The 20,025-nt window shown below is 33.1% G+C and overlaps 1 protein-coding gene across 1 annotated transcript in view; it reads right to left on the reverse strand.

Moving 5' to 3' along the window:
- Window positions 1-20,025, reverse strand: part of ASCC3 (activating signal cointegrator 1 complex subunit 3) — a 287,285-nt gene that overhangs the window by 200,376 nt on the left and 66,884 nt on the right. The window contains exons 9-10 of the mRNA XM_074896093.1: window positions 6,631-6,831; window positions 6,031-6,171 (exon numbers count right to left, since the gene is read on the reverse strand). Of these exons, the coding sequence (XP_074752194.1) occupies window positions 6,031-6,171; window positions 6,631-6,831 (342 nt within the window). The remainder of the gene's footprint in view (window positions 1-6,030; window positions 6,172-6,630; window positions 6,832-20,025) is intronic.

The raw sequence follows: 20,025 nt of genomic DNA on the forward strand, positions 1-20,025 counted from the left end.
TTTCCCATTTCCTATCTGCATTCAGAAGAAATGTTTAGAAACACTTTAGGTTGAAAGCAGACTAAGGTCAGATATACAGTTTGCTTCTGATACCCCTTTCATTAATCAGACACACAATTAATTTTTATCAAATCCATGACAGAAAAAACACAGAGATTTTTGGAGGCCTGCAGAAACCTAAAAGTTTTAGAAATGTCTGTTTCTGTGAAGGCTGGAAGGCCCATGTTGACAGGCATAGCCTTGCAGTTCAGAAAACGTATAAAACTTTTTGCAGGTCATGAAGTGTTTTAGTACTATGTAAACATTACAGAAAACCCAATATTATATTTTAAATTAACAACCCTGCTTTGTATATAATCAGTTTCTTGATCTATAAGAACAATAACAAAACAGGAAATACTTTCCTCTATTTAAAAAAATAAATTATATTCCAAGAGAGTTACAAAAAAAAGTATTCAGTAGTTCAGAAGTGGCAGGAACAGGACTATTCAAACAAAAACAGTTTGATCCATTTTCCCATAATATTTATTTAAAAGACAATAAATTTTCTCCTCCTGCTCTCTGAATCCCTTTAACTCCAAGAATATGAGAAAATGAGAACAGAGATATATAGAGGTTTATAGGCTGGGGAAATTAGCCTTCTTTCAAAATTTGACCAGATTTGTTTTCAACTACTACATAATTTTAGCAATACAGAAAACACTGATAATCTGGCCTTAGCATCAAGACTTATCTGTAGCGAGCAAGGGTCATGACAGTCTGGCAATCTTCAAGGCAAAGAAAGAGACACAGGACCAATAAAAGTTTAGCTTATATCTGCAGGTCTGAGGCACAAAATAAAGCAGAAAACTGATAGAAAATTAATTTCAACTTTAAAATGTCAGTCTCATTTATATGTACTTCTCTGAATTAGTATGCCAGCTGTTGACAAAGCCTGTCGCGTAAAACATCTTGTACAAGACTGCTGAAGTACTAGTTTAAAGGTAGAGGAATATTCACAGTAACCGAAGATGCAGAAGAACAGTAAAATAACTTTCCTTGAAAAGAAAATAAAATAGCTTTAACAAAATTATTTTTTAAAGTCTATACAGGGGCAAGAAATGTTGATCAATCTTCACTCTGCTATGCCGAGGATCTTAATTTTGTTTCATGTTATGTACATATAAAACATTAAAAGGAAATTATCTCCTACACATTTTTTGATGTCTGCTATCTTTAAAAGTTACTAATTGTTAAGGCCATAAGGCATTTCTGCAACTCCCTAGAGGCTACCACCGTTTTGTACAAGTTAAGGCATCATGCTACTCATTAGCTTACAACACAGTGCCCAGTGCCAGGCAGTGCCTTCAGACTTGGTTACTACATTACAACAAATCTATACTGCTCCAATCCCACTTGTATTCTCCAAACTTTCAAAAGTCACTATAATTACTATATTTGTTGGAAACACAAGATCAAAGATAACTGATCTGAAAGCCCACAAGTTGATTTTGAAGTTGTGTTATATTGTTCTAGACTGTATAAAGGAAAGAATGAGTAGCTGTATATATGCACACTCAAAAAAGTCCATGAGACAATCACGCAAATAATCCATTGTCTTCTAACAAAATGCTTCATATTATTTCAAGTGCCACCCAGCAAAATACACAATTTATTACTTATTAATATTTCCCATTTAAACATTAACATACCAAAACCAACTTATCAAGCGATACATTATGGCTAAAGTCTGCTTAATATCACTGTGGTTTAAATGATGTCTAAGTATCAGTCTCCTAGATAACACTATGTCAGAATACGAACCTGCTTAGGTAATATTAGGTCAGTACACAAACATGATTAGAATAGAGCCAACAGGAAAAGTATCAATTAGGGAAATAAACTTCTTCAGAATGTTTTTTAATGAGGAAAAGAAAGTGAAAACTTAGTATTCTATATTTAGACTACAAAAGCTTTAATAATGTAAGATAAACTCTCTACAAGAACTAGTATAATACCTAGGGTTATTTATTTTTGTAACAAATTCATTTTCTTCTGTTCCCACGTTCAGTGAAACACATATTTACCTACAAGTTATTTCGTAATGGTCCCTGGATCTATCCTGTCTGAAACATTAAAGCAACGTTAAATATTTACACTTACTCCTTTTCACAAAAACATGAAGGGAAATTGTGTCTTACAGTTTTAATACACATTCCACATCTTAAACTCAGATAAATAGTAGCCGTGGCTTTCACTGCACAAGATGTGCGGAGCAGGTTAGAGTCAATAAAACAATTATTACGATTTTCTTTTTAAGGCAATTTCATTATTGGTAAAATTAGAAATAACTTTTTTGAAAAGCTTGGCTTCTGACATATGTGTTGGAACCACAGCACTGTTAATGAATACTCAAAGTATAGTATGGTGAAACAGGGAAGTAAAATCATCTCATAATCAACTCATAAAAGTACAGAGCAGCAAGAGACAGGGATGGCTTTTGCATGAATATAAATGACAGTGTGAAAAGCACAGAGAAAGTTATGGCTGAAAAATTGTGCTACAGACCTTTTTAATGGGCATATCGTTCAAAAACATTTGAAAGATTTTATTCCATCATAAAAGGAATAAAAATTTAAATTACTCATTACTTTTTTTTTTTTTGCTAGCATTTTAATCTTTTAAAAACATTTGTAGAAAAAGTAATAAAGGCAGACCCCACTGCACATTAAGGGTGGATTCCTGAGAAGTGATACAGTTACCAATTTGTCAGATAAAGCAATTTTTCCTCATCAGAGTAAGCATAGCAGATGCATATAATGACTTAGAAAATACCCATATTTAAACACATACAGGCAAAGTATGAAGGATGAAGCATGCAGAATGGAAAGGAAGGAGAAAATTATCAGGATTGTCACTGAAGTGATACTTCTAATACCCGACAATCACCTCATTTTTACACCTTTCATTGTGGCTGATTTGATTCACTTGAGGATGAAAATTAAGATGGTGAAAATGTAACTGCTCAGAAAAGAGGCAGAAGACAACTGTCACAGAAGATTTATATCAGGCCTTCAGTTTCCTAGAAGAATCAGCTGAGATCTTCTGAAACAGTGATCCAACCTGAAATGTGTGCATCTGCTTCAGTTGATAATCCTACCCCTGCCTTTTATCTCCCACTCTATATATATATTATCCCTGTGTATTTAAATTGTATACTTGCATCCACCTGCTATATTGTTAATTCTTATGGGGAAAACTGCTTTACTGTTAAAAACAGGCACTTCATCTATTACTCTAGTAAAGGCTAGTAATGATTGGCAAAACAACTCTGAAATTATAAAGTAACAACACATATCAGAGTACTCCTGGGTGAGAAATGTATACATTAGAGAGGCTGACAAGTAAAATAAAATTTTAGCAAGGATCAATCTAATATAGGGTAAAATGTAATGAAAGAAACCTGCTGGACAGGGTGGTTTAAGTGCATAGTTGATGAAAGAAAGCTCACGAGTTCAATATATGCAAAGAGCAATAAGCAACATCCAGCACAACTAAGTGCCCTTTCCTCAGTTTACAATAAGGCTACGTATTTTCTGTGCACTTTTAAAACAAAGCCCACTACTGGGCTCCAGAGTCTGCAAGAACAGCAGCAGCAATTACATCAGTAACTCTGGGATTGGTGTTCTCTCTCCTCTGCACTGCCTACAATTCACAGAATCACAGAATTGTCTAGGCTGGAAAAGACCTTGAAGAAGAAAGACTGACTAGCTACAACAAACAAAAGAAAACAAAATAATATTTCACAGGCCCAGAATGTTGGACTTTATATATTTGTCTTTTTAACCTTTCCAATGTTTTGAAGAGCAAAGAAGTAGACCTATTTTTGATGTAAATACAAAACTGAAAGTAATCAATGCTTTAATTATAGTTCCTTTGAAAATCTAGGAACTAAATTTTGGGTCACAAATAACATAACGGTTTCCAAATTTTTCCTCTTCTGGACACTATTTTTCTTCCACCTCCACTCCTCCAAAAACTTCAGCAACTACAAATATACAACACTTCAGATCAGTGTTTCTAACCTATGAAGTACATAAGAAACCACAGAAATCCTCTGAAGATGAGTAAGTTTCAGATAAAAGAAAGATTCAAAGCAATGAGATGAGTCCATGGCAGGAAAAAAATTTTTTACCTAGGTCCTCCCCTTGCCATTTCTTCTTCTTCTCATTTCTTGGTACGTCTACTTTAGCCTCTTCCCCAAAAGAAAATGAAGAACTATGCTACTACTGGTATTTTGGACTGAAATAGGAGAGCATGATGAAGCAGAAAGTTTTTCTACACTTAAGTTACTATGTTGCTCTAAATTCTTTGTATATATTAATAATGTCCCATTAATACAGTAATAATAAAGTTGTAAACTATTTTCCATACACACTTGTTAATAATGCCTGAAATTTTTGTGTTTTTTTTTTTTTCTTTCCTTACTTCTTTACTAGATGCAAGCAGAGTTTTAGTGGTGAGATTTTATGAATTAGGTTGCAAATTAGAAAAGCAAAAGAAAATATCACTTTTCCATTCTACATTGATTCTGTTCATCAAGCTTTGTAGTTACATTCAGAGCAAGCTTTTCCACTGTCATTTCAGTTCTGGCATGCTCTCTCACTATTAAAACTCTGGCCTACTTGATTATGTGCCCCAGCTGAAAAGTCTTGTGAAAACAGGAAGTAATTTTAAATTATAATTTCATGTATGTAAATAATTTCAATTATTAAAAGTCTCTATTGAAAAGTTTTTTATTTTGTAAACCCAAATTTTAGGCAGATGGCATTGCAAAGTAATTCTGATACAGTGCCTGTGATATTGCTGTTACTTATTGATATTGCTTTGTTATTTATTTGTTACCACAGCATTGTGTCCATTTGTGTCAATGTGTACATATAAGTCTACTAATAAAGATGACTGTTATCCAGGACTTCATACTAGATTGCTGCAGCGGTCCTCTTTATTATTAATAACATATAGACATCTTTTTCTTGTCAGGTGAAGAGTTTTCTCTAGTTTTATCATAAAAAATCTAAAATACATCAAAGCTAAGACTGGCAAAATGTAACTCATGTGAATCAATAATTACTACAAGTTACATTTATAAATGTTCATATCGATAATACAACCAATTCTTATTCTGTCTCTTGGACCAGGCAGGAGGAGGAAGAACAATTGCAAGGACCTTTATGTAAGAACAGATATAAAAGTATCTCAATATTTAGGAAAAATGATATTTCACTGACACAAACAGCATTTTCTTGAAATAAATGTGACAAGAATTATCTGATGAAACAGAAAAATCTCCATCTATGCAATCCTGTTTATGAGGCTAAAACCCCATATTTTATTAATTTATATAAATGTTTAAATGTTTAACCTAGTGGTATCTTACACTTTTTCTCATTTGTCCTTAAAAAGGAAAAGTGAGATCAGTCATTAACAGGAATCTACAGCTTTATAAACTTCTTTTTTTATAAAAAAAGAACTAAGTATTATTTTGACATATTTACAACAACATTACAAATTTTCAAATTTATGTAGAATTTACCATTTGCAGACCAGATCTTCAACTTACCAAAGATGGCAATTATCAAAGAATGCCAAGTCTGAAATTATGAATGCTAGGTTCATGCAAACACATATATACAACACTTGGTTTATAATCCTGAAAGGGAAGGGTCACAACCCACTGAAGTTCACAAGCTGGAAATCAGGTAAGATTTTATACAAAGGTTATATGGAAGTGGGGCACCATAGTAGTAATTCTAAATGGGAGAAACAGTTTAATGAGCCCATTGCTTAAGATATTTCAGATATATTAGTGTTGTGATCACTTTGAATTGAACGTACATTTTGGAACACAACCAGTGTAATTACAGACTCAGTAATAACATTTCAGCTGCTTCACCAATACTTTTACAAGGTGTTTGAAGAAAAGACCACTGTACTTACGAAGAGGTATGAATATACACAAAGAACAATATTTGAAAATATTAAGCATACCTGTGTTCGCAGAATTTCACCTTTTGACAGTTGCATATCACCAGTCAACTCTTTCACAGTAATGCCTAGTGGTTCCAAACGTTTGCTGAAGTAATTTGTCATTTCAGCTGCCAAAGCCTTCATAGGAGCAACATACACAATCTGCACCAAAAGGACATTCGCTTGATAAATGAGCAAACCCCACAATGTCGTTTGTTTCATGGCAACCATTACAAATCACAATTTATTGTGAAATATGATGCCAGGCGCTTACAGTGAAAAATCTTAATAGTGATATATGAAAAGTAGTTATCTTTGTTGGATAAGTGTGCAGCTGTTTAAAGGACAATGGATTTTGTTTATACAGCCTCATCACTTTGAAAATTGGTTCTGCATCAAAGCTAAATGCATTTTCATAGCTTTTTACTTGCATAATAAGATTTTTAGAACACAAATAACAATATCCTTAACAATAATGAAATAAATCAAAACTGGCCTTATCTTTGACTTGGAAAAGTATAATACCCTTGAAAACTTCCTGATTTTATATTCCATGTATAACATATAATGGGTTTTACCTTAGAAGTTGAAAAGCTGTTACTTGGTTCATTAAACTCCTACCTTAAACTCATCCTTTTTGATAACACCATGCTGGACATGCTGGCGAATTTCATGAAGGACTGTCAGCATGGCAATGTTAGTCTTCCCAGCTCCAGTGGGGGCACAGATTAGCATGTTCTCATTTGTGTTGTAGGCAGTTTCGAAAACTATAGACTGGATTCGGTTTAATCTTTTCATGCCTTTAAAAGCAAGTTGTCCAACCTGTTAAAACAAACAAAATGCATATTTTTGATTTTTCATATATATATATATATATATGTGTGTGTGTGTCTATACTTATATTAATCATAAGAAAAAAACCACATGGTAACAAAATTTAGAATAACTGTTGAAATATATTTATTATTCCAAGGTTTTTATTCTGAGGCCACCACTCCCACCCAACCTTCAAATATGAATCCATAAGGAAAACAAAATATAGCACGATAACATCTGATGAAATTAATCAAAATCTTTAGCCACATGCTATTTCCGCATTTAATTTCAGCATTTGATTTTTTTTAATTGAGCGTGACCAAAACAAATATATGATAAAATAATGACCTACTAATAATTATGCATCAGTAAAACAGCAATAGTCAGATTAGATGAATACGCATCTTTAAATCTAAGACGACGAACTACAACTACTCTAATGGAAGAAGAGGCAGCAATACAGAGGAACCTACTGAAGAAACAGAAGATTAAAAAAATTATTTATGATTAATTTTGCCTAATAAAATTTAATTATGCAAACACACACAGACATAAATTCAGTAGCAACCTTCTCTTTCATTCTGAGGAAATCTCCATCTTGCAATTGTTAATGTTCAGGCCTTTCTCCAACACTTACAACAAACTGCAGCCTCCAAAGGAACATAAAACATAAAACATGTACATGTAGTCCCAAATAAACTTTGAGAGCATTTTAAAAATTAAATTATATAGTTAATACAGGCAATTATAGTTATTATAGTTTAATTTGTGTTTAAATCTTTTGAGATATAAATCAGTAAATAAAAAAGACTTTGTTGTTCTTGTTCTCTCTGAAAAATAAGATTTTCACCAAGAACTGCCGTAGACAGTGACAATTTCTGCATTTGAAGATTCTAAAGCTTATGCAACTGAAGAACAGACCCTTAAGATACAAATTTTTCTAATAAACCTGCTTTTTCTTAGTTACTTTTCACAGACACTTAAAAGAGACAGCAAAACACACAATTATTTCCTTTCTACAGATTTAATTACCTGCACTGCTTCTATTAATAATCATAAAAAGCATCTTACTGATATTTTTGATGCTTATAATTTTTATTTGTAGGAAAAGACAAAATTATAAATTTACTGTAAAGAACAGTCCTGAAAGTACGTTCTGAAGATCTCCCTTTCCATTATTCTGGGTGCTTTAGTTAATTTACAGTCATTCACTATGGTAATAGTCTCTCCAATACTAAAAACATTCTTCCCAATTCTTTCCAATACTAAGCAAATTATTTGAGCAGGACCCAATTTACTACTACGTCAAGTAATGCAAGCTTAGGAATGAGGGCTTCATTGGCTATTCAAATCAACTATTTTATTTAACTTTGTGAATAACAGCACTAGGTCTTTCATTTTGCTGCAGCTTCTCGGCAGTAGCCTCATGTTAGAGGCTGAGATGCAAATTACAAATTTACATTAATACACCATTTTCACAATATATGACAATGCTCTACTCTTAAATGTAAAGAAATTATGTACTTAATGACTGGTTAACTGTAGTTTTAGTTTAAAGGATTAGAAGTATTGAAAAATGGCATTCATTGAGATAAAAGTCAATGAAATTGTTATTTCCTATTTCCTATTTCCTTTTGAAAAATGTGCTTTTCAGTTTAGTAGTACCTTTGACTTAGCAAACCTTTCAGGTTGAAAACTTGTGCAACATAAAAAAACCCAAGTTCCATTCAAATCATGGATTGCATTTGTGTTTAGAGGGTTGACAAATCTCAAATACATTCAAATAACTGTTACGTGTCTTTGGTGAAGGAAAAATCTAATGCAAGTACTTCCAGTGCTTTTCATCAAGTTTCTTCAATTTTTTAAGTGGCTGACTTTCAGGATTACAACAGTTTTCACTATTAATGTTCTTTCACAGTTTATTCTGCTTGCAAGATTGCAGAAAGTTTGTTTTGCAACAAGTTTTGTATACCTAATACTTGGTGTATTTGTCTTCAAAATTCATTTAATCTTCATGTATGAGACTATTATAAAGTGTTAATGGGTTTCCTGGAGACCTGCTGTTTACATTAGTGCTACCAGTGTTCAATCAGGTATTGTTATGGTCTACTTAGTAATTTTAGGTTTCTAATTTTCCTGTTACTTCATTTTGACATTTTTTGACAGGTCTTTGAAAATGGTTATATTTTTCCTTTTACCTTCCATTCCATCTAAATGGTTTTAGAAGGTATTATAAACACCAAAAGCTCACCCTGATAAACACTATTTACGGTGTTTATAACAAAGGATCTATGGAGAGAAACTCAGAAACATAACTGGTGATTACAGAATTGAACTAGTAAGTGCTGCACAATATGTATATTATCTAAAGAAGCAGTTTTAAAACAAAAGCAGAAACATAGTTGTCTAAGTGAAGTCTAATGTAAGTATCTTTAGAAAAGACTAACAGGAGTTTTTCAGTCACATAGTTGAACACACATGGCTTTACACATACGGATCTCCTTAGAGTTGTGTGATTGTTAATACCCTTAAATAAAGTACGTTTTTAAGTGTTTTCTTAAAGTACTGCCTGTAGGAATATATTGTTCCAGTTTCTCTTAATCTTTAAGTGGGCAGTATTTTTCCCCTTCTTTTTCCTCTACATTTGGAATAAATATACTACAGTCCTGGGACACAAACATATTAGCAAAAATAAATAACTATTTCAATAAATAAAAATAATTTCCTGTCTATTTTCCTACTGGAAAATAGTAACACCATGGATTAAGGCTGACTTGGTAAGCAGCAATAAATAACCAGATGTTCCAGAAGCACCAGAGGAAGCTGTGTAACACATTAGGAAAATTAACCTCAACTTCTTTTCCGGAAAGATGCTAAGCCTACTAAACAAGGAACATTAAGAGTGGAAGAAAGATTAATAAAAAGTAAAACCCATAAAAGCCTGGTTAAGAATTAGAAGTTTGGGGGTTTTTTTAAATAATGGTATTCTGACCGGAATCTAGACCTTCACTCAGCACTATTTTCAAATAACACAAAAGAAAAATGCGGGCACTGAAAACCACAATCACATTACATGGTTAATGCATAATATTCTTTGAAAGGTGACTCTGCAGGAACATATCAAGGATTAAAAAAACAAGAGAAAGGAATTCCAGGGAAAAACGGTATCTTAAGACTTCTTCAAACCAACTCCCCATTTGGTTAAAAAAATGTTATAGGTTACCCTTTCCCCAAATTAATTTTATTCTAAACAGTAAGTACAAGCACATAATCCAAAACCAGCAGTTCTGCCGTGAAAAATCAGTAAGAAAAAAAATGGACAGTAGACAGGAATGCAACAGTATGCACAGAGATCCACAGTTTGACAAATGTACTAGAAGATTAGCTTTTTTAATTTGTCATTTACACAAGCTACCTAGTTTGAAAGCTGAAACAAATTTTTTTCCCTCTGGCATACTAACATCAGTCACGACTCCTACAGATCAATTCTTTCACAGATAAATCAGTAAAAATCCCTTCTTGCTTAAAGGACTGTTAGCCACTGGATGGCAGAATGTGTTTTTTACTGAAGGTGAATGAGATGCAACATTCTTCAACTTTGTATTCCACTGTTGATTTACCCCTAGAATTCTACACAAATCAAAGGAAATTAAAGCAGAATACAATCTGAGTGCCATTCTAAACAAACACGGTTTCATGCCTAAAATGGTGCCATTTTTACATAAGCATGAATCAGTGTGGAAGACCACTGAAAGCAACTCTTTCCACAAACCAGATGATATTCAAAGAGAGCTCTGATATGAACGTATAAAACCTTTATTTTTATTTCAGTAAGGAATTTATTATTACAATTAATGCTTTCATGAGTAAATGAGATTACACCTAATGAAGATATTCTAAATTAGTCATTTCATTAGAAAGATATTTGTGTGTTGTTGCTCTAACAGCAATTTAAAAATAGGACAAAACTGTTAAAGTCATTAAAGCAATATTCATGAATGAGTAATTTTTCCAGGTTTCATGTAATACTAGACAAATTTTCTCATGGTCTGAAATAAAGAAATGTTAGTAATCTATATGAATTTCCATAGCATAAAACCACCTTAAATAAATGTGCTATAATGATGACTTCTTCTGTCGTACAATAATAAAATAATATGATTACTACCCATTTATCATAATCCATGGCACTCATAAACCAAGTTTAAACTTCTATCATTTTCCCTACTTATTGACTTAATTTTAAGTAAATATATTTTAACCAGAGTACCTTATATATTTCAGGTACAACAAATCCCATTCTGCGGTCAGTTGTTCTGTTGCACTTTCAGTTAAAAAAATATTTGATCTACCTGGTAATAGCATGACTACTTCACTAATTTACAGAAAATCCATGAAATTCAGGAAATGAAGTTCAGATATCCCTCGTCCTGACATATAAATGATCTGTAGGTCATCTTTCCTGTTTGATGTACTTTGGAATGTTGTTGGTTAAAACACATATCTACGCATACACACATTTATTTATATACACACATGTATTTGTATGTATATGCACATACACATTTTAATAAATAGATTCCCACTATCCCTTCAAATTACAAATATTTAGTAGTCCCCTTGCTTTCTAATTATGCATGTATACACTTAAAAGCACTTTCATGCCAGCGTAAATCCTATTTTATTATTGAAGGTACACTTAGAAAGAAAAATGTTACACCTGGGGACTTCCACAGCCTCCCTCTCCTGATGATACTTTCCATATTCTGCTACCTTCTTTCATGGAGGTTGTAGCTCATGAGATTTAGGAACAATAATAAATAAAAATATAACCACATAAATACCATAAAGGTAAAATTAATTTTATATGATCTTAGGAGTGCTATTTGAGAATACAATTAATTTCCTACCTGCCCCAAAGACTGAAATGTTGGCTTTCAAAGTGCGTACATACCTTTTAAGCAAAAGCTCATAACACGTAAAAGAAAAACTGCATGATGTTTGGATCTGCTCCATTTAGCACCAAATCATATCAGTGAGATTTCATTGGACTTAGGGGGACAATTTTTGCAGGAACAAGTAGCATACACAAAGATATGAAAACTATACAAGCGTACCAAATAGAATTTAGGATTGGCTTTGGGCCATAATCAGCATTACAATTTCTTGAAGTGTAAATTATGTCTCATCCAAAGTGTAGTACCTGAAGAATTATGTGCTATAAAAGAAGCTTAGACTAAAACACATTAGAAAACTTCAAGTAACAAAAGGCACCAGAGAACCAGCAGCAGGTTTCAAAGCTGTATGTACTACAAGTGACTGGACTAGAACTAAAAGCAAATCTTGTAGGGTGTGGCAATCCATGTTACTGGCAGTGGTAATCACAGAATCATTTAGACTGAAGGTCATCTAGTCCAACCTTCCTGCTCAAAGCAGGATCAGCTACATCAGGTGGTCCAGGTTTGTGTAGCTAGGTTTTAAATATCTCCATGGATGGAAACTCCACAGCCTCTCTGGGCAAGATGTACCAGTCTTTAACAACCTCACAGTCAAAAACTACTTTCCTGTGTTCAGATGAAATTTCATGTGTTTTAATTTGTGCCCATTGCCTCTGTTGCTGTCACTAGGCACCACTGAGGAAATTCTGGCTCCCCCTTTGTTAATTATTCTCACATCAGGTATTTATGAAATTCCCCCTGGGCCCCCTCTTCTTCAGCTCTCTCAGTCCTTCCTCACATGAAAGATGTGAGGTCCCTTAACCAGATTAAGAAGCCAGAAGAAATTCCTAGAAATGACAGAGAATGAAACATAAGGGTAAAATTATACTCTGACATCCTATAGAACACAGAATCACAGCCTATGAGACTTTCCTGAATATGTTTTTGATTTAAATTAAATATCATCTTTTAGAAAACTATGGAGTCTTAATTTTTAAAATTATCACCTCATTCACTGGTTAATGCAATGGGTATTTAAGTAGCAGTAGCCATCAGAAACCTGGGGAATTTTCATAATTTCAGTTTATATTAGTGTCATTAAACTCAAAAGAAACACTGAAAAATTTTCCTAGATTCTGACAAAGAGTTCACAGGAATAAAAAAGTATCCTCAGGAAAAAAAAAAATTAAAAAAAATGTTTATTATATGTGAAAGGATTACCTCTGCTTAAAGCTATCACAGCACCCAAACTCTAAAAATTATTATGGCTTTACTTTATTTGGAAAGCTGCTTTTAAATCCTGATTAAACATTTCCCCTCCAGACTTTCAGACTTCATTTTTTTCAAGATACTGAAACTGTTAGTTTTCTCACAGTTATTCAGTTCTCTGAAATGTCAAAATTCTGGACAGCTCATAACAGTGAGTGTTCTTCAACAAATTTTCAATAAAAAAGAACCAGTCTCCATCCAGAGGAAGTCCAGCACAGTTCCATTAAAAACCGAATTGCAGCAAAGTCTAGTAGTATATTAGTTTCCTACTAATTACGGTAAAATAAGAACTCCTTGAAAAAAACAGCCAGTAAGAAAAAAATAAATCAAATAATAAAAAAACCTCGATGTCTGATGTTAATTTTTTTTTTTTTTAAATTATCAGTCCTACCATCTGCTCTCATGAACAAAGAAGAGAGATCTACTCAAAAGCAAGCATTTTTAGGGAAAATATTTAAGTTCATATATGACATCTAAGAGCTAATATTGCCTGAAGTAATTTCAACAAAATTCCTTTTAAGTCTACAGAGACACTGCCACCAACATTAACTATTCTCTTAATGAGCTACACTGTACAAATAAATGCAGCAGTCAGACTTTTTTCTATAGATTTCTGTATTATTCAACCACTTATGGTTACATTGAAAATACAATAGTGAGAAATATTCTTTGGTTCAATGTATCGATTAAAACCAAAGACTTCTGCATGTATAGACCCAAAATCAGTTTGATGGAAATGATGAGGGGGAAAAAGTTAATAACCAATGTGTACCTTTAAGATTGAGCCTTTTGTCCACCTAGCTGCAGAAAACTGATAAAAACAGCAGATCAAAAATAAGGGAGATACAGCCTGCCTAAAAGACAATGGCATTATACAGAGACGGGTTCTGACCACCCGAAGCACACAGCTCAGCAGAAACTATCAAAAGGTCAGAAGTTTACCAGTGAGGAAGACTTCGAGCCTTCATCAAACGATCACCAGAGAACACCCAATGACCACCACCACATTTTACAAAGCATGCGTGGTTGGGGCAGGAACTACGTAAACTATTGCCGGGAAATTATTTGAATGTTCCCGCCTTTTCTTGGAAACCTTATGCATACGTATATATTCTGCCTATATAGCCTGAGGACTTTTAACTCTTGTGTGCGTGCGTTAGGAGGAGAGATTCACACGTACACACGGTGCCGTAATAAAGGAATACCTGCTGAATAACTCTGGTTATTGAGTTTTCACTACATCAGATGGGAAAGCATCATAGTTCCAAGGCTTTCACTGCTCTGAGTTAAAACACTTAGAAAGCTTGGGGAATCTCCTCCCCTCACTGAGAGAACTGTTGTGCTCCTCAGCCTAGTTATAATATGACAAAAGATTATAGACAGAATGATTATACCCTCTGGTGATTTGATTTGAGGAAATGGATAACAAAGTGTTTCAGAAAGATTTTTCCATAAAAGCAACTATTTCTACAGTACAGCAAATATACATAAATTTTGGCATCCAAACAGACACACAGGCGATATTCTGATTTCAGTGACACTACTGTAAACTCAAAAATATCTGATGTCAAGAGAATTATTCCAGATTATATCAATGAAATGGAGATCAGAACACAGCCTCTTCTTAGAGCTTTCTGATACCATTTGAGCTTTACACAAAAAAATTACCTTGTAGTAATGCAGCTAGTAGGAAAATAGCAAAAGGAAAATTGGCAACAGTTGTGCCATTTTTGAATATCAGATGTTAAAATTTTATGAGGATAGAAGGAATTGAATTTAATTTGTTCACATTTCATCCAAATCAACAGTATCAAATAAAGAGGGTTTCTTTCCTTTAAAATTTTTAAATAACTTATGCTATACAAAGCTAAGAGCATGGAAGAGCGAAATACAAGAATATCCACAAAGTTTAAAACATTTAAAATGTTGTTACTCTTAACAGCAAGGTTCCTCCTGTACTGCTGCACATTGACTACCAACATCTCACTGATTTTTCTAGATGGAACAATGAGAAAACTGAGGTTTATATGCCACAGCCTATTCTACAGACTTTGGGTTTTTTCCATTCAGAGAATACCCTTATAATTCCTTACACTTATATACAACTAAAACAGACTCCTAGTTCTGCTGATGGCATGTTGCTCCCTTAATTTATTCCCCTGGGAAAACACGGTGTGTCTCTAAAATGAAAGAGGAAAAAAAAAATCACTTTTAGAGGCACACTGTCTCAAAAGTAACTGCAATGAAAGAGTTAATACAGAAATCCCTTTTCTAGCATATAGACACTGCAAGACAAAGGGAGAAACCCAACAAATAAGAAAGATAACAACTGCATCATGAAAGGAATTACATAAATTCTAGCCACTGGTGAGAATAAAGTTACTCTACTAATATGCAACATAAAAACTGAAACCCTTTCATGAAACTAATATATAAATTTTAGCTAACTTTTCCCAAATAAAGAGGTTAAGAGGTTATGAATGATACAAAAGTACACACAAAGTCATTTTTGAAAGCTGAATTCTTGCATGAATTGCATTTCTGAACTAGTTATAATTTTGAAAAAAACACACCATATCAACAGACATCTAATTTATTCTTTTCCTTCCATATTCTTGTTGCAGTTTTGAAAGAATGTCACTACTAACAAAAAAAACAAAAAAAAACAAAAAAAAAAAAAAGAGAGAAAAAAAGATTTCTAAGCAGTTAATTGTGTTGATGAAGGCATACATTAATATCAAAAAAGGTGTGGTCACTGCAACTATCCTAGACAGATAATTGTAAAATCTAGTAGGGATGGAGAGTACTGACAGAAAATATAATAGTAGATAGTTTTTGCCCAAAATTATGACCATGAGGAAGAAACAGACATCAGACAAAAGAGATCAAAGACTAGGCCCTCCCATACCACACAGACTTATGTGAATGATTGATGTATGGGTCAGGATAAAGAGAAAACCTTCTACAGGGCTGCATCTGGGCATTTCCATTCAGCAATTCTCAGGATTTAGATTAATGGAAAATTAAGACACTGAAAACTACAGAATCACGAACACTGAAAAGCTGATGAAGATAGTTCTTGCTTAGCAAACAGCGGTACAAATCTTAACAGAGCTTTCACACCTACTTTGAAAAGGATACATGCTGCAGGTTACAACTGGACCAGACTATTTGTTTTGCTATTATACTATAGTAGCTATTGATATCCAAACCATTCTTTATTTCTTCTGATGTAGGCAAATTACTGATGCAAAACCTGAGAGAGGCATTCTTATTTAGCTTAAAGATACATCTGAAAAGCCAAGAAGTCTCCATCTAAGGAGTAAGCATGGCAGGGAGACAGTCTCATGCTTAGAGGTCCAGAAGGACAAAGGTCCACATGTATTAAAAGTAAGGGTAAGAAGAATTAGGAACACAGGAAATTAACTCTTACATAGTCTCAGATGACTCAAAAAATCCCCACCCTTTTCAGAATCAGGAAACAAAAGCAGAGAAGAGGGAATATTTGCACAGAAGTCTCATTCATAATATGTTCGGTGATAAGTAATTCCTTTTCCTTTAAATATAATCTTCTTCCTCTGTACTTTGTTTCCTGCTAATGAGAAGTTCCTATTTCCCTTCTCCAGATTAATTTCCTACGCACTACAGACAAAAGAAATGGTTTCTACTATTATTATTACCCAAAGCACACCTATCTGTTCATATGAAAAGAAAAAATAACTCCACTCTTACCTGATGTGTTCAGTTCCAATATTCTAACTGAAAAATTAAGTGGTAGAATAATTCCAATTTTCCAATTAGAATTCAGAAAGAGTATTTTGTTATTGTAGAATAAGATACAAAACACACACACACAAAAACTATGTCCCGCTTTAAAAGACTTCATATTACTTCTTGCTCCCTGTTCTACAGACTCAAACAACTACCTCTCTGAAAATTTTAAAACTTCCACTATATTAGCAGTTACTGTATGATCTTGAAGTTAATGGAAACTGCAAGTCTAAAATGAATAGCCTATCAGATATAAAGTCAATCTTTTAGTCACGTAGCTCATCTGTCTGAAAACCTTTTAAAAACATTTAGAACTATCTGGGGATTTCTAACTGAATCCCTTGATGGACAATCTCTGTCCCATTTCTATTACTGAAAGACCTGGGACATTCTTAGCCTACATAAGATATTCATGTCTCAAGGAGAGTACTGAAACTTGTGCTAATTAAAGACAAACATTAAAATCAGACAAAGTATAACTTGTTTAAAATATTTTCAGTGAGAGTTAATCTTTTAAATGTTACAGCGTATCAGAATTCCCTCATCTTTGAAAATTCGCACTTTGAGATTACATTCTTAAAAATAAAAAAACAATTTGGGTCTTGAGTATAATTTTAATTAAATTTAAAATACTATCCTGTATTTTTCTTTAAATTGAAGACCAATTACTCCTAAGAATGAAAGCTTGCCTTCAGGTATGCTATCAAAGAGAAGCTGACTGCTGCATATTTCTTCCACACTCGTACTATGAAATTCCATTGAGAAATGGCTATCCTCTAAACAGGATGCAGCAGATGCACATTATTCACTCTCAGTCTTAATTATCAAAATGACTAAAGCTACTTTTGAGTTTCTTTCATTAAAAAATTTACAGTTCTCTGCATGTGCTTTATATCAAAAATTATCTATATTCAGTCAATGACATAGATGTACCTCCCTAAAGAATGAAAAACAAGTTAATTCCTCAATTTAAATATTTCACTTATTATGATCATTTAAAGAGGTCAGCAAACACAACAGATGCAAAGTCACCAGGTAAATATTATTGAATTTCAAATATTACAGTGATTAAGTACAAGAGGAGAAAAAAGCTGGATCTCTTTGAGCTACATGCAGCTGCACTGTGAAAGAACATGTCTACCTGAAATACTTCTTGGATTTTTACTGACCATTGGTTTTAATCTAAAAATTTTAATACATAAAAGTTACTCAATTTACAGTCAGTTGAACATCACAATTTGCAGCCTAAATATTGACTTTCTTTGAAAGCAAATTTAAACCTGCCTTTAAGAGCAGGGTTAACAGCACTTCATATTATGTAATATTAAAATATAGATATCTTTCGGTATTTTTATTTTTAAATAAACCCTAAGTAATTCAATACTATTTTATGTACCCAGAGGCATCAGTTCTAATTATTCATGTAGAAACAAATACTTAATTTGTTAACACGGAACCCCTTCAGGATAATGTTTTCGAACTATTTACTTTAATTTGTCCTTAACATATGACATAAACTATTTCTTCCTTGTAATACCTAATAAAACCCAGAAAAACTAACAGAGTATTCTGAAGGGTAATTATAGTTGAAACTAGTAATAATTTTAACACATCAAGTAAAAATGAAAGGATGGCAAACAAAAGAATATTCCCAGAGGAATAACAATTGCTGTCATAATCCTTCTACAACTCAATTTTCTTCTCTATTTCAGTTAATTTAACACTACTGCTAACCAAGAAGGCAGTACTGTTTTACAATATAGATGTTAAATAACTTTTTTCTAAATTTTACAAGGGAAAACAACAAGAACGATTAGTCTTTTTTTTCTCTACACCAACACAGCTACTTCATTCTCCCAAATACCAACTAAACCAGCAGCATTCACAGAAGTTTTTTCTACCTGATATACCATAGGAAAATAAAAGATAGATGAGGGATGATGACTGTGTGATAAGGTCACCAACGTCTGGGAACAAGTATCAAAAGACAAAAAGTACAACAGTTTTAAAAAATATTTGGGAAATATGTCTAATGACTTCTGATTGCAAAATATATTTTCATGTGAGCAACAAATCAATATGCTGCAATGAAAAAATAAACATATTCTCACCCACCCACCCACCCCACCCCCCCCGAGATATTTCTCAAACTACGTCAAACAAAAACTGTAAACCTGGTCTTCAGTAGCATAATCTCCCCCATACTGATTGCATCCATTAGTAAGACACTATGCACAGTGTAGCTGAGAGTTTTGGCTGCCATATCTGGGTTTGTTTATATTAAAACAAAAATATATAAAATAGTTATGAGAATGAGAAACTTTCACAGACTCCTACTGCTCAGAAGTAGTGCACTTTTGCACAAGAAAACACCCTCAGATTTTTTTTTTTTCTTTTCTTTAAGTATTTGGCATTAGTTTCATTGGTTGAATCTTTACACAAATTAAAATCCTGACAGGTAAAAGCAGGTACTTTGTTAGATTACTTCTAGCTACAGGCAGATGCATCTATTCCCACAGTGGCTCAGCAGGTGCTTTTCAGCAGCTGGTGCCCTTTACTGGTTTGCCTTTATAAGTGTTCCCATCAGATTTTCAGCCATTTCAGAGGCAGCACTACACAATATACACACACTTGGCAGCTGTGTATAAAATGAAACAGGCTTATCGTTTTATTCAAATCAGATGCAGTCAATTTTACCTCATGTAAATATTAAAAAATGCATTTCCCTATTCATATTTACTATTTGCATGAAAAGGAGTGAACAAAATCCCAAATAACTAAGAATATGCAACTCTCCCATGACAATATCTACTAAATATTTTTCAGCAATTTTTGCTTAGTATATCATCACAGCCGTGCTAGTTTAAAGAACAGACTAAAAGAAATTAAGTTCTCTATATTCACCAGTACGGATATTCTACTAGACTTTGACCCATATTGTCAATTAATTTTTCTTGTCTTTAAACTTACACTGCCCAAGAAGATATAACTCAGATTTCACAGGTCTCATCAATAAAAAAAGTTGTCCATTACTAGTACTTAGAATAATCAATCTATAAATGAGAAGATCTGTAAATTTCAATTACAACTTCACTAATGAAAGGATATTTGAAAATAGTATTTTATCTTCACAATGATTTCTTCTTGCTATATCTACATTTATCAGTGGTTTTTGCATATGCTTTCATTAGTATCAAGGTTTTGAAATTAAAAATGTGTGTAA

The sequence above is a fragment of the Athene noctua genome, chromosome 1 (genome assembly GCF_965140245.1).
Source record: "Athene noctua chromosome 1, bAthNoc1.hap1.1, whole genome shotgun sequence".
In the NCBI taxonomy this organism is placed as follows: Eukaryota; Metazoa; Chordata; class Aves; order Strigiformes; family Strigidae; genus Athene; species Athene noctua.